The sequence below is a fragment of the Corythoichthys intestinalis genome, chromosome 4 (assembly GCF_030265065.1).
Source record: "Corythoichthys intestinalis isolate RoL2023-P3 chromosome 4, ASM3026506v1, whole genome shotgun sequence".
NCBI classification, from domain to species: domain Eukaryota; kingdom Metazoa; phylum Chordata; class Actinopteri; order Syngnathiformes; family Syngnathidae; genus Corythoichthys; species Corythoichthys intestinalis.
The window spans coordinates 36,043,220-36,055,817 of record NC_080398.1 but is presented as its reverse complement, the minus strand read 5'-3'; the positions used below and the strand labels follow the sequence as shown (position 1 = coordinate 36,055,817).

At 42.6% G+C, this 12,598-nt stretch overlaps 1 protein-coding gene and 1 non-coding gene across 2 annotated transcripts in view; both read right to left on the bottom strand.

Annotated features, from left to right (window-relative positions):
* si:ch211-1i11.3 (mitogen-activated protein kinase kinase kinase 5) overlaps window positions 1-7,125 on the bottom strand; it is a 38,428-nt gene extending 31,303 nt beyond the window's left edge. Inside the window, exons 1-4 of the mRNA XM_057835152.1 lie at window positions 6,461-7,125; window positions 3,971-4,110; window positions 3,651-3,838; window positions 3,316-3,484 (exon numbers count right to left, since the gene is read on the bottom strand). Of these exons, the coding sequence (XP_057691135.1) occupies window positions 3,316-3,484; window positions 3,651-3,838; window positions 3,971-4,110; window positions 6,461-6,806 (843 nt within the window). The 5' untranslated portion in view covers window positions 6,807-7,125. The remainder of the gene's footprint in view (window positions 1-3,315; window positions 3,485-3,650; window positions 3,839-3,970; window positions 4,111-6,460) is intronic.
* On the bottom strand, window positions 1,956-2,029 carry trnai-aau (transfer RNA isoleucine (anticodon AAU)). The gene has a single exon. It is a non-coding gene; the product is annotated as a tRNA-Ile (tRNA).
* Window positions 7,126-12,598: the final 5,473 nt, after the last annotated feature.

The following is a 12,598-nucleotide window of genomic DNA, read 5'->3' as shown; positions in this document are numbered from 1 at the left end:
GAGGACAACATAGACAGATTTAAATGACAGTAGAGTGAAATGCCCACTACAGTCCTTATGTACCGTATGTTGAATGTATATATCCATCTTGTGTCTTATCTTTCCATTCCAACAATTTATTTTACAGAATATATATATAATTTACAGAAAAATATGGCATATTTTATAGATGGTTTGAATTGCGATTAATTGTGATTAATTACGATTAATTAATTTTTAAGCTGTAATTAACTCGATTAAAAATTTTAATCGTTTGACAGCCCTAAAATTTACATGACAAAACATGACAGTTCATCTAATATTGAACCATTTTCAGTCAATCAATGTCTTTATTTTCAATGTACATTGTTGAAAACAGCCAACAATTGCCTCTCAGATGTGACTAGAATAAAAAGACCAATTCACTGCTTTCACTCCAAAAACTTTTAGGTCTTATAAAAAAAATAATAATAATAATAAATTCTTATCTAAAAATGCCATTACGCTTGATAACACACATCACTTAAAAGTTAGGTGTTTGTCCCACGTGTTTCAATTGAATTTCCATTTGTGTCAAGCCATTTTTAAGTTCTAATTAAGTTTTAGTTTTAAGTTAGTCTAAACTGTAGGTCCTGATAGGATTTTGAGTTTTTGCAGTGTTCAAAATGAATGTATTGTAACACATCAGGTTATAATATGGCGGGGATATTTGCATGCGTTCTTGAATGCACCGCGTGACGTGCGGGGGTGAGGGAGGTGCGGGAGAGCGAGAGCTGTGCCTTCCTGTTGTTGTTGTCGTTCCACAAGTTGGCTGTCGGCTGCAGAAAGGTTTTTTATAGGGCTGTCAAACAATTAAAATTTTTAATCGAGTTAATTACAGCTTAAAAATTAATTAATCGTAATTCAAACCATCCATAAAATATGCCATATTTTTCTGTAAATTATTGTTGGAATGGAAAGATAAGACACAAGATGGATCTATACATTCAACATAGGGTACATAAGTACTGTATTTGTTTATTATAACAATAAATCAACAAGATGGCATTAACATTATTAATTCTGTTATTAATATTATTATTATTAATATTATTAATATTCTGTTAAAGCGATCCATGGATAGAAAGACTTGTAGTTCTGAAAAGATAAGTGTTAGTAGAAGTTATTGAAATTTTATATTAAAACCCCTCTTAATGTTTTCGTTTTAATAAAATTTGTAAAATTTTCAATCAAAAAATAAACTAGTAGCCCGCCATTGTTGATGTCAATAATTACACAATGCTCATGGTTGCTTAAGCCCATAAAATCGTCGCACCCAAGCGCCAGCAGAGGGCGACAAAACTCCACAAAACACAAGTAACATGTTGGCATTGCACTATGCTGTCATTTTAATCTGTTTGAGCGGGGCATGCGCGTTAATTGCGTCAAATATTTTAACGTGATTAATTAAGAAAATTTATTACCGCCCGTTAACGCGATAATTTTGACAGCCCTAGTTTTTTACGTTTTTTTTATTGCTTCTTCCTTTTCACCACATGACATCAGCGCGTGGTCCCGCATTAAAAGTAGTCCGGGCAAAACGTGATGCTTAGAGCTGGCAAAATTAAACGATTCCTCGAGGTGAAAAAAATTACTCGGATCAGTTTTTAAACTCGAGTTACTCGAGTTGCTCGAGTTTTCGTTTCAACTCTACTGGTCTTACATCCTTGGAGTTTCGTGGCTAAATGTATGCGGCTAAATGTCGGCAAAAGAGCAAGGAAAGACTAGTGGAGTGATGTGAGGTACCCGTGAATTCTCAGAGTCCTGAAAGTGAAAGGCTCGTGGCACGTAGAAAGAATGAAGAATTATAGCAAGCAACACACAAGTAGCTCATACAGGAATGATATCCAGACTACCGTAGCGTGAGGCAATGTTGAAATTAGTTTCAAGGAAGTGTGCTAATATGACAATTCAGAGCCAAATATGTGAAAAGGTAATGGCCCGTACAGGGATCGAACCCGCGACCTTGGCGTTATTAGCACCACGCTCTAACCAACTGAGCTAACCGGCCTTGAATGGTCAGGCAAGGATTTTTCAAGCAGATCGAAGTTCTTCCCCTATAGACCCTACTCACCTACGTCACAAAATGACGTGTCGCTGTATCCGGCCGTCATATTGTCCGTATTTTTTAGACCTATTCTCATTGTTTTCAATTCGTCGTGCAAGTTATAGAGCAATTCATGGAAGCCCCTGTGTTATCTGACGCCGTAAACTCATTGGATGCGTAGCATAAAAGGCGTTATGTGGAAAAGCTTCAGTTTATCCATTCGCCAGATCCATATTTGATGCCTAAATCGATGTTTTTCGACCCGCTGTCTTCGCCGTCTTTGCCTGACTCTGATATTTACAACTATCTTGTCCACACAAAATCAGCGTATTCTCACGAAAGTTTGAAAAACTTTAAGAGCTTGGAGGCTTATAAATGCTACGTTGCTGGTTGGGTGAAACAGGTCCTCGTACACGAAAATTCGGCAGGAATCTTGTGCTCGGGAAGGTGAGTTACGAAATTTTCAATTCAAAATCTTTTGTTCTTGCTAACATCCACTGTCAAGTCTAATGTATTTCATGTCAATTGTCAATGGAGCTAGGGCTTTTAATGTTTATATGGTTTAGCGATAGCACTCTCACTACATACATATATAATGTGTAATACATATGAAGTGCGATAGCACTACTCCAGATTGTCCCTAGTTGAATTTATTTTTTGGCTTTTGACCTCAATAGTGAAATTGTAAATTAATTGTATGACAACTGTCTTATTATCCCCTTATAATTATATATTTTCAGGTAGTTCATTCACAACGTCTGAGTGTATGTTGTCGGCGATTAGCCGAGCAATGATCTTAATTGTGGTTGTCAGCCCAAAACCCTCTAAATATATATTAAATGCATCTTACCAGATATAAAATGACTACTACATAATCTGTGGTAGTCGTTTGGAGCCCAGTTTTCTCGTCGAATTGCAGCAGTCAATCTCGCTCTCCTCTCCGGGTCTCTCGGAATACGGTAAAACTTCAAGTCTCTCCGTCTATCTTCTCTGTTTTTGCAACCGACCGCCACACACGACTTCACCATTTTGATTATTAATGTTAACGATCAGAAAAACACGCCATAATTGGAGGAATTTACGAAGCGCTAATGCATTAACATGACGAGTATACGGACAACATGGCGCGGGGGCGTGACTGTGACGTCACGTGAGTAGGGTCTATAGGAGGGCTTTTATTTGGAAGCATTGGGGCCTATTATCATTTTGGTATCTAAAGCTTGATCAAAGAAAAGCATATGAACTTTCACCTGAATGTCCCTGTAGGACAGCAGCAGGTTCATGACAATGTCAGGTGTGAGGAGCTCCACGCTGTCCAGACGTTTCTGGATCCGACTCAACTCCTCGCTCAGGTCTTGTCCATTAAACCGCTCCCGCGCCATGCGAATATCCTGCCTGACAGACTCTCGGAAGTACTCACTGTCAAAATATTTAGAACAGATTTCTCATTTTCGAGCCCAATGCACTCCACATTGGAGAACATTTTCCAATGTAATTCATGGTTTATTAGCATTTGTTCTGTTTCAGAACATCTTATACAGACAGCAAAGGAGAAAGAACATAGGCGTAATATGAGCCGGCTGACCTAGACTGCACGTCTACGTTGTTGAGCAAGAGCGTGAGTCTTTCCGTCAGTGGCGTGAGTAAAGAGTCCAGCTGGAAAGCGGGCTGCATCAGCTCTTTGATGCCTGTCATCACGGCGCCGTCGCAAGCGAACACCTTGCCCTGAGGTGTCACCACATACGGGAGGAATGTGTAGCTTCCACACTGCTCCTGTACAACACAGGAATATTTTTTAAGACCATCAACAGCTAAGATTTATTAGTCAAACGTTGAAATGGAGTCTGGAACAATGCCCCAAAATGAAAAGGCCTCATAATCGAATCTTGAGGATCAACATCTTACCTTCACAGCCTGCAGGTCTGTATCCTCTTTATAACAGTACAGGATGATGTTATTGGTCATGCTGAAACTTTCCCTCACCCCAAGGTGATAGAAGAGGGATGCCTGGCAGAAAGAGTCGCTCATCTCCACAACAGCCACGTCTGTAAAAATGGGAGTCTTCATGCATAGCAGTTGAAAAATGTAACAGGCCCATTTTTTTACCCGAAGTTAAAAGATATTCTGAACTTAGGAGTGGGAACCTCTTGTTACCTCACGATTCGATGCGATTTGCGATACAAAGCTCACGATAACGATGATCTGAGGATATGGCGATACAACAATTATCGATACATTGGTCAGGAAATCATTCTAGGATATTCTACAAACAACTAGTAAACAGAAAAACAAGCTTCTGCTGTGAATTGGAATGAGTTTATCACTAGTAGACGTCCAATCCATTTGAACTGGGAGGGTGGCAGCGAATGAAGAACGTTCATTCGCTGCCACCCTTGGGAGACACAGTAAACCACTGCTGCCACCTGCTGTCAAGACTGTTGTTGTCCAACATGCCTCCTGGCATACATTGCAGCGCTACAGATGTAAACAACAATCAAAATTCATGTTCTGTGCTAATTATTTCTTCAGTTACTGTTCCAGTTGTTTCATCAATTGTTAGTTATGGTATTTGGTAACACTTTATTTGACAGTCGAGCCACAACATTGTCATTAGACAATTATAATTAGACATGACACTGTCATGAGCATTAATGAATGCTTATAACAGATGTCGTGCAGGCCGACCTAGACCGCACCACGCTGGAGGAGAAAGAAGATGAGGAGGAGATCTTGGCCGAGTTTGCCAGGGAGCTAGCCGGACTTGCCGACGAACGATGGCTACCTGGCCAGGAAGGTCCAGGCCAAGCAGGAGCTTGCCCAGCAGGGGAACATGGTGATTACCGTGGAGCTCGAGAGGTGTAACCCGCCCTCCGTTATGTTTGACGTCCTGGTCGAGCTGGTGGACACGGGAGAGCTGGAGACGGGAGGGCTGGGCTGTCCTCAAGTGACCATCTCTCCCCATGACCCATAGTGACATCGGAATTCAATAAATAATAAGTTGTGATTGTATATAGAATTTATTATTTTTTGGAATATTGTTTATAGTTGATTCTGCATGCTTTCCTGAAGTATTACGTTTCTGATGTGAAAATTGAGATTTATAAACTTTTGAAAACTTATGTCAAATTTGCACTGAAGAAAAAAAAGTGGCTATTTTGGGCCAAAAAAAATCATATGTTAAATATTGCTATTGATCCTGAAAATAAGGGTAATTATCTGTGCATTTGGTGATTTTTGTGCATTTGGTGTATAATCTGAATATTTTAGAGCCATTTTAAATTTTGTTATACTTATATAAAAGAAATAATTAATCGGGATTTTATAAGAGAACGACTTTGCATTTTTTGATGCCACTGCTCATGGAGACTCATACTGTATTGGCCCAAATATAAGATGTTGTTTTTTTGCATTGAAATAAGACTGAAAAAGTGGGGGTCGTCTTATATTCGCGATCTAGACATTATACCCATTCACAACGCTAGATGGCGCCAGATATCATTGAAGCGATGTTCTGTCATGACAGATCTCAGCTACTCTCAAGTTTAACCAGTTTGCATTATTTTATTGCGATGTTTTTCCTTATTCAGATTTGTTTCAAGACTACAGTTACAGTTAGACTTCACTTTGAGGGTTAATGCAGTTATTGCAATTTTGTTGTTTTATCACAATAGATTGGTTTATTTACATTTCAAAAACCAGGAACCATTCATTTACGAATGTGATTGCACTTTAGTTTACATATTTAAATGTTCAGATATTAAGATTTGAAAGAGGCAAAATAACATGCTTTTTCTCTCAGATATATTGTTATAATCATGTTTCTGATGTACTGTAATTACTTTCTGTATAAAAATTTGGTGTTCAAAAAGTCTTGAAAAAGAGGGGTCATCTTATAATCAGGGCCGTTTTATATTCAGGCCACTACAGTATATGCCTAAAATAGGTGCCTGTTTTGGTTTTAGGTCGGTAGCAGCTTTGGTTTTGAAAATATTTGCATCTGGAAGGTGTTGCTAAAAGGCCCCCTACGGATCGGCCCTGCGCCCCGTGTCATGTCAATATATTATGAAGTCTATGGCCCATGATAGTGTCTAGTCATAATTATGACGGTCTTATGACAGTCTTATGATGCCGCTGTCAAATAAAGTGTTACTTATTAACCCATATAAAAATAAAATAAAATAAGCCGCACTGGACTATAAGCCGCAGGATTCAAAATGAAGGAAAAAAGTAGCGGCTTATAGTCCGAAAATTATGGTATATTAGAAAAACCTAATTCATTTCAGTCACAGTAAAAATGTACATTAGTTTTGTACAGTTCATTCTCTTTTCAAATACAATTATCTGCAGTACTTTTGCCACCTGAAGCCGCAAAAGGTTAAAAATGTCCAAACTCGCCTGCGTTATAGAAGCTATCCAGAACGTCTGTGGTCGCCATGGAGATCCTCTCAAACGGGATGCTTTTAAACGAGGCTCGCGAGTCGACACACGCCTCCTTCAGACACGCCAGGGAGTAAGGGCGACGCTCGGCCGGTGTAGCCGCCTCGTCCTCGCCGTCGTTGGCGATGTAGGCCACCGTCACCGGGCGGCCGCGGCTGCGGGGCGAGAGAACGCCGTTCTTGGCGCCACTGCTCCGGGCGCTCAGCTCCATGGCCAGCGGGTCCTGCCACAAACTTCCCGCCGACGACTGCAGCCAGGCGGACTCCCGCCGGAGACTCATTCGCCTCCGCTCCGTCGTGTACATTATTGTTTCTATTGTTCCTTGGCCGTGTCTTCATTTGTACTTGAACTTCCACGGTACTCTTGTTTTGAGTTCCCCAGGTGAGTGGACGCCCATACGGCTCGGGTTCTGTCAAATCGGGGAACATTCCCGAAACTCCACCCCAGATAGGTGACGTCACACATCCTGAAACCGGATGCTCCTTTGGCACGTTTCAATAAAGTTCACTGTGAGTAGTAAAAGACTTCCCCTTAGAGTTTTTCTTCATAGTGGCTGTGGATTGCACAATATAAGTGCCTCCCAATATTATGTAAATAATACTTTGGGAGTGTTTCTTGGCTCTTTTCATGTTAACTCGCAACCAAGGCTTTAGATTTGCATAAACAAAGGATTGGTATTAAGTAAAAAGATCTTTTTTTTTTTTTTAAATCAAATATATGGCGGAAAACACTCAGGTGACTTTACGTTCCGCTCTGAGACACCCAATTTGGCCAAATTCCAAAATTGTCCTATATGCAGGGGTGAAAGTGGGCCAGAACGGTCAGGAACGCACTTCCGGTATAAGATTCAGGGCCAGAACGCAGTTCCAGTATAAGTGTGACCGGTGGGTTTCGACTCTGCGTTGTATGTGTATTTTGGAATGACGACGGGAGTCAAGAGTGCGGTGTGACTTGCTTTTTATCTGATAACAGTCAGAAAAAGTCAATCCTCCCGTTAAACACGGCTTTAACAATGTGCCCCTCCCCTTCGACATCCACACAGAAAAGGGCGCGACATACCTGATAACAGTCAGAAAAAGTCAATCCTCCCGTTAAACACTGCTTTAACAATGTGCCCCTATTCAAAATAAATACAAAAAAAGAGATGCAATGCAATTTTTATACATGAGTGCATGCCTGGAAGTTACATTTTCCTACAAAACTCTCTGCAGCTAAATAGCACCTACCTCCCCTTCGACATCCACACAGAAAAGGGGAGAACTAATAAAGTGCACTCAACTTAAAGCAGCAGGTGTCGCGGTAATAACCAACATAGGAGAAACAAACAACATACAAACAAAAAGTTCCAACTTTGAAGGAGGATTGACGAAAATAAAATAGAAAATAAGATAACAATTTTGTGTAATTATAAAATAGAAACATACGATATTTGCAAGTTTGATATACCCCCATTAGATAAGATTCAGGGCCGGAACGCTGTTCCTGTATACGGTGCTTTGATTCCGAAAATATGAGGGCAACTGTCAAAACGCTATGTGAAAAAAAAAAAAGTACAAAGCTGCCACACATGCATTTCATCTCCAAGAAGAAGACAATCTATCAACATCAGATTTACATACACAAGTGTTGACAACAAGCATAATAAAGTGCTTGTGTAGCGTAATCCGTTCCCACCGATATTTCTTATTATTTTATTCCTCGGACAGCATGGAGGTTTCCCCAGCTGCTGCAGTTATCCGAGTCTGACGATGACGTTTCTGAAATATCCCAAAAAAAAAAAAAAAAAGGGCAGTGCAACAGAAAATTGATCAAATCTTTAAGAGCAAGTAACGTGTTAAGGAGGCTTATTTATCATATTTACTGTTTGGCGGAAACCACTCAGGTGACTTTAAGTTCCCCTCTGACCCAATTTGGCAAAATTGTCCTATATGCATGTGTGATATATCATTGGAAAGCTTAAAATCTCAATTTTCTGGGGGAAAAAAGTTTAAACAAGAGGGCATTTAAAAATAAAAAATTATAAAAGACCAATGTGATATCCCTCCGCCCTGCTTGCCCAGGCAGCTTGCTCCTCTGCAAAGCAACTGAATTACTAAAGTTGCTGTTCTTACTTCTTACTGCAGTTATTGACATGCAATGGTAAGTTTTAATAACTTTATCCTGAAAACATAGCCCACACTATTGATTGCATGCGTCACCGGTGATTGTCCAGCGTGCATGTTTTTTTTTTTTTATTAGTATGCTAAGTGTCCACATAGACTTGCATTAGCATAGTGAAGTCAGTATACATCTCGCCTAATGCAATCTTCTTCATTTTTTTTTTAAACCTCTCCTGTTCAGCTGTTTGACACAGAGAATGGAAGTCTAAGTGCCTGGATAGTCTGAGCGCAGCCCATCCCTCCTCCCGGAGTCCAGCAAAGGAGCCATCACCCCCCCCCCCCCCGGGATCCAGGGTGGTCCCCCGGGCCACCTGCGCACCCATCAACCAGCCTTCAGGGATGGCAGGAGGGGACGCACCACCAACCCCACGTCTACCCCCACATCCGCCCGCCCACCCGGGCCACGAGCCACAGCCGCAGCCCCCCAACCGGCACGGCACGCGCCCCCCAGCGGCCCACCAAGCCCAAGGCAGGGCAGAGTCCCCCACCGGTGCAGGCAACACCCCGCTGATACACCGGCACCCAGCCAGCGACCCGCGACGGAGCGCAGGGCTGATGTCCCGCCAGAGAAGAGAGGGGAAGGCGGAGGCAGGATAACGCCAAGGAACTGCCACGAAGCGATGCAAGATCGGAGCCCCGACCCCCCACCCCACTCCCGCGGCCGGCAGCCCAGGCAGAGGGAAGGCCACACCCCAGGAGCCATGCCATAAGGAAAAAGTGTGGGACCCACCTACCACACTATTACTGCTGCTGCCAGGCTCCTGGCTGGCAGCCATCACCCAGCACCGTGATGGGATTGTGAGGGGAGGGTAGTGCAATGTATGCATTAAAATAAGAGAGCTTGGCTTGGGGCAGTGGGACCGCAGCATGGAGTTTCTGCCCAGCCGCCCGTCCCATCGACCTTTGCCGGAGCTCTCCTGTGGCGTATGATGTGTGTGGTGCGTTTAAAAAAGGTGCAGGGATGGCGGGGCCTGTGGTGAGGAGGCAACCGTGAGGTACCCCCCCTCCCCCAACAGGTCCCAACCATCCCACAACCTTGGTGTGTGGTGCATTAAAAACAGGGGGGAGCCGGGCCGGGACTGTAAAGCCCCGTCCCAACTCTCCCCGGGCCGAATGCAATCTTCTGATATGCTTGCAAGCATGACCAGTTGTTTTTCACAGAAAACCGCTAACAGTTAGTTTTGCCTCAGATAATCATGGACTTTTAACTGCCAACCAGCAAGGCTCATGACCTATTTTGTAAGATGAGTTAATCACCAAACACACACTTCCTTTTAAGTGAAACATATAAGCAACGCCAAGCTCTCTGTTCGGTGTGCATTTCTCTACACAGCTTTGTTCTGTCATTGAATGCACCCAGAAATTTCTGAAATTAAAACTGCGCAGTAAAGATCTCTTGCCTCCGGTCTTTATTCAACAATCCAGTCTAGCCGTCTTACCTGAATTGAAAACGAACACGCGGAGGACCTGAAAGACTGCCTCCAACAATAGCCATTCTGGAGCTCTGAAAATAATAAAAGACTAACAAACGATACGGAATATTTTTAAATCAACTCCACTGACTAATTAACCCACTCCTAACTCGAAGATTAAGCCTGATGTAAAAAAATCATGAAATCCCCCTTTAAAATCTCAATTTTATGGGGGAAGAGACATTTTGAACAGGAGGGCAATAAAGAAAAAAATTAACCCTTGAACCAGTGGTTCTTAATTTGGATTCGATCAAATCCCTAGGGGTTCGGTGAGTAAGTCTATGGGGTTTGGCGAAAGTTAAGACACACAGGGCCCAATTTTCATACACTGACCAAAGTTAAAGTGTCATTCTAGACTAGGTTTTGGACTGGACCTGCTTTCTTTCAACTGCTAGCCCTTTATCTAATGGGTGAAGAAACTGGTTTGCTCAGTGGAAGGTTGACTAGCACTTGGTATGTAGAGGTATAACAGAGCTGCAGGCAGCATGGACTGTGCGAATAAAAAAAATATTTAATTTTCCATCTATAAATTTTTTCCAGATTATCCGAGTTCTGGTCGCAGGGGCAACTGCTTTGGCAGTGAAACCCAGACTTCCCTCTTCTCAACCACTTTGTCCAAGTCTTCTTGGAGGATCCCAAGAAGCCCCCAAGCCAGCCAGTGGAGAGTCTCCCCAGCATGTCCCCGCAGCCTCCTCTCACTGGGACGTGCCTGGAACACCTCACTAGGGAGGCGTCCAGGAGGCATCCTAATCAGATGCTCGAGCCACCTCATCTGGATCCTCTCGATGCTGAGGAACAGCAGCTCTACTCCGAGGCCTCCCCGGATGATCAAGCTTCTCACCTTGGCTGCGTTTCAATCGCGGTTTAAATGAGCCCTCGCTCACTTGCCCTAGCCACCGCCCCCCGGGGGAATCCCCGCCGCCATCTTAAGGGCCGTTCAAATTCCCAAAACAGAAAAGTAAACTTGATGAGATGGACCCTCAGAGGGCTCAGTGATCGAGTGAAAAACGATGGTCACTCCGGAGCTCCCTGTATCCCACTATGCATTGCAGTGGTACACGGAAAACATGTCCATGCGGTAGTGATAATGAAGCCCAAATACTGTTGGCTGCTGTCTATTTACCACCAAAGAAGAAGAAAATGAATGGAGGAGCCACCACGGTGTTTGAATGTGATACCAAACTGCCTTTGGAATTGTTAAATTTATCATTGTTGTTAATCGATAAAAATTTAAAAAATTAGACTATGTGGCAGTTATGGCAGGACGTATGGAATCACAGGCGTGCCAAAATAAAGAAATAAACATAAAGAGAAATAAATAAAGACTAAAGTTACTAAAGTTATGTCTCTATTTTGCTTGCCTTTTCTATTTTGCGGACCGTGGTCCACGACCGGACCACGGCACACCTCTCTGCGGACCCAGAGCAAATGGCACTTTAATTTTTTTTTTTTTTTTAAATTAGATTTTTTTTAAAAAGGAAGCGCTACCTTTCTATCGCTGAAATCTGTTTCGTTTTTAGTCAAATATCTTCCGTGTTCCTACTTCTGTTGTCATCTCTACGACAACGATGCGCTGATTGACTGAGAGAGCATGCATGGATGCGCTGATTGGTTGAGACAGCGTGCATGGATGCGCTAATTGGCTGAGAGAGCCTGCATGCTACTAGCTAGAGTGGACGGACAGTAGCAGTGTGAAAGACGAGTCGCACCCGGCACTTTACAATCCAAGTAGAAGACCAAATCTTATAAAATGGCATGCTCAAATTTGATCAAGAGAAGTGGACAATGAAAATCGCAGTTTCAATGAGGAATGGACTGACAAATATTCGTCTATTTTACCAACTGCAAGTACCAAACCTACAGTGGGGCAAAGTATTTAGTCAACCACCAATTGTGCAAGTTCTCAAGATCTCAACCCCATAGAAAATCTGTAGAGGGAGTTGAAAGTCCGTGTTGCCCAACGACAGCCCCCCAAGAAATCACTGCTCTAGAGCAGGGGTCCCCAACCTTTTTTTCACCACGGACCAGTGTTCTGACAAAGTTTGCAACCCATCAAAAATTGCAACGATGCAGTTCTGCGCATGTGCGTAACGTTAAACATAGCCGCAAAATGCGCAAATGCAACGATTCCAAAGTAAACACTACAAACTTTCTTGAAAGAAAGGAATATTAACTTACGTTTGATCATGGAAGGACTTGTAGAAAAGTTCTCCTCAGATTCATCCTGCCATGTAAGCTGCACACAACAGCTGCACACCGCGCTCACCATTAACGACTTCGCCTTGACGTTAAACATTAATTAAGAAGCCCGCTTCACAAAGATACGACGTTGGAAATTGTCGCAAGGTTTTCAATGCTCTTGTCGCGATGTCAGGATATTCCAGAATGACTTTAATCCAAAACGTCGGTAGAGTTGTTGTCTCAAATGTACGTTTAATAAGGTCGCCGTCATTTGCGATCTGTTT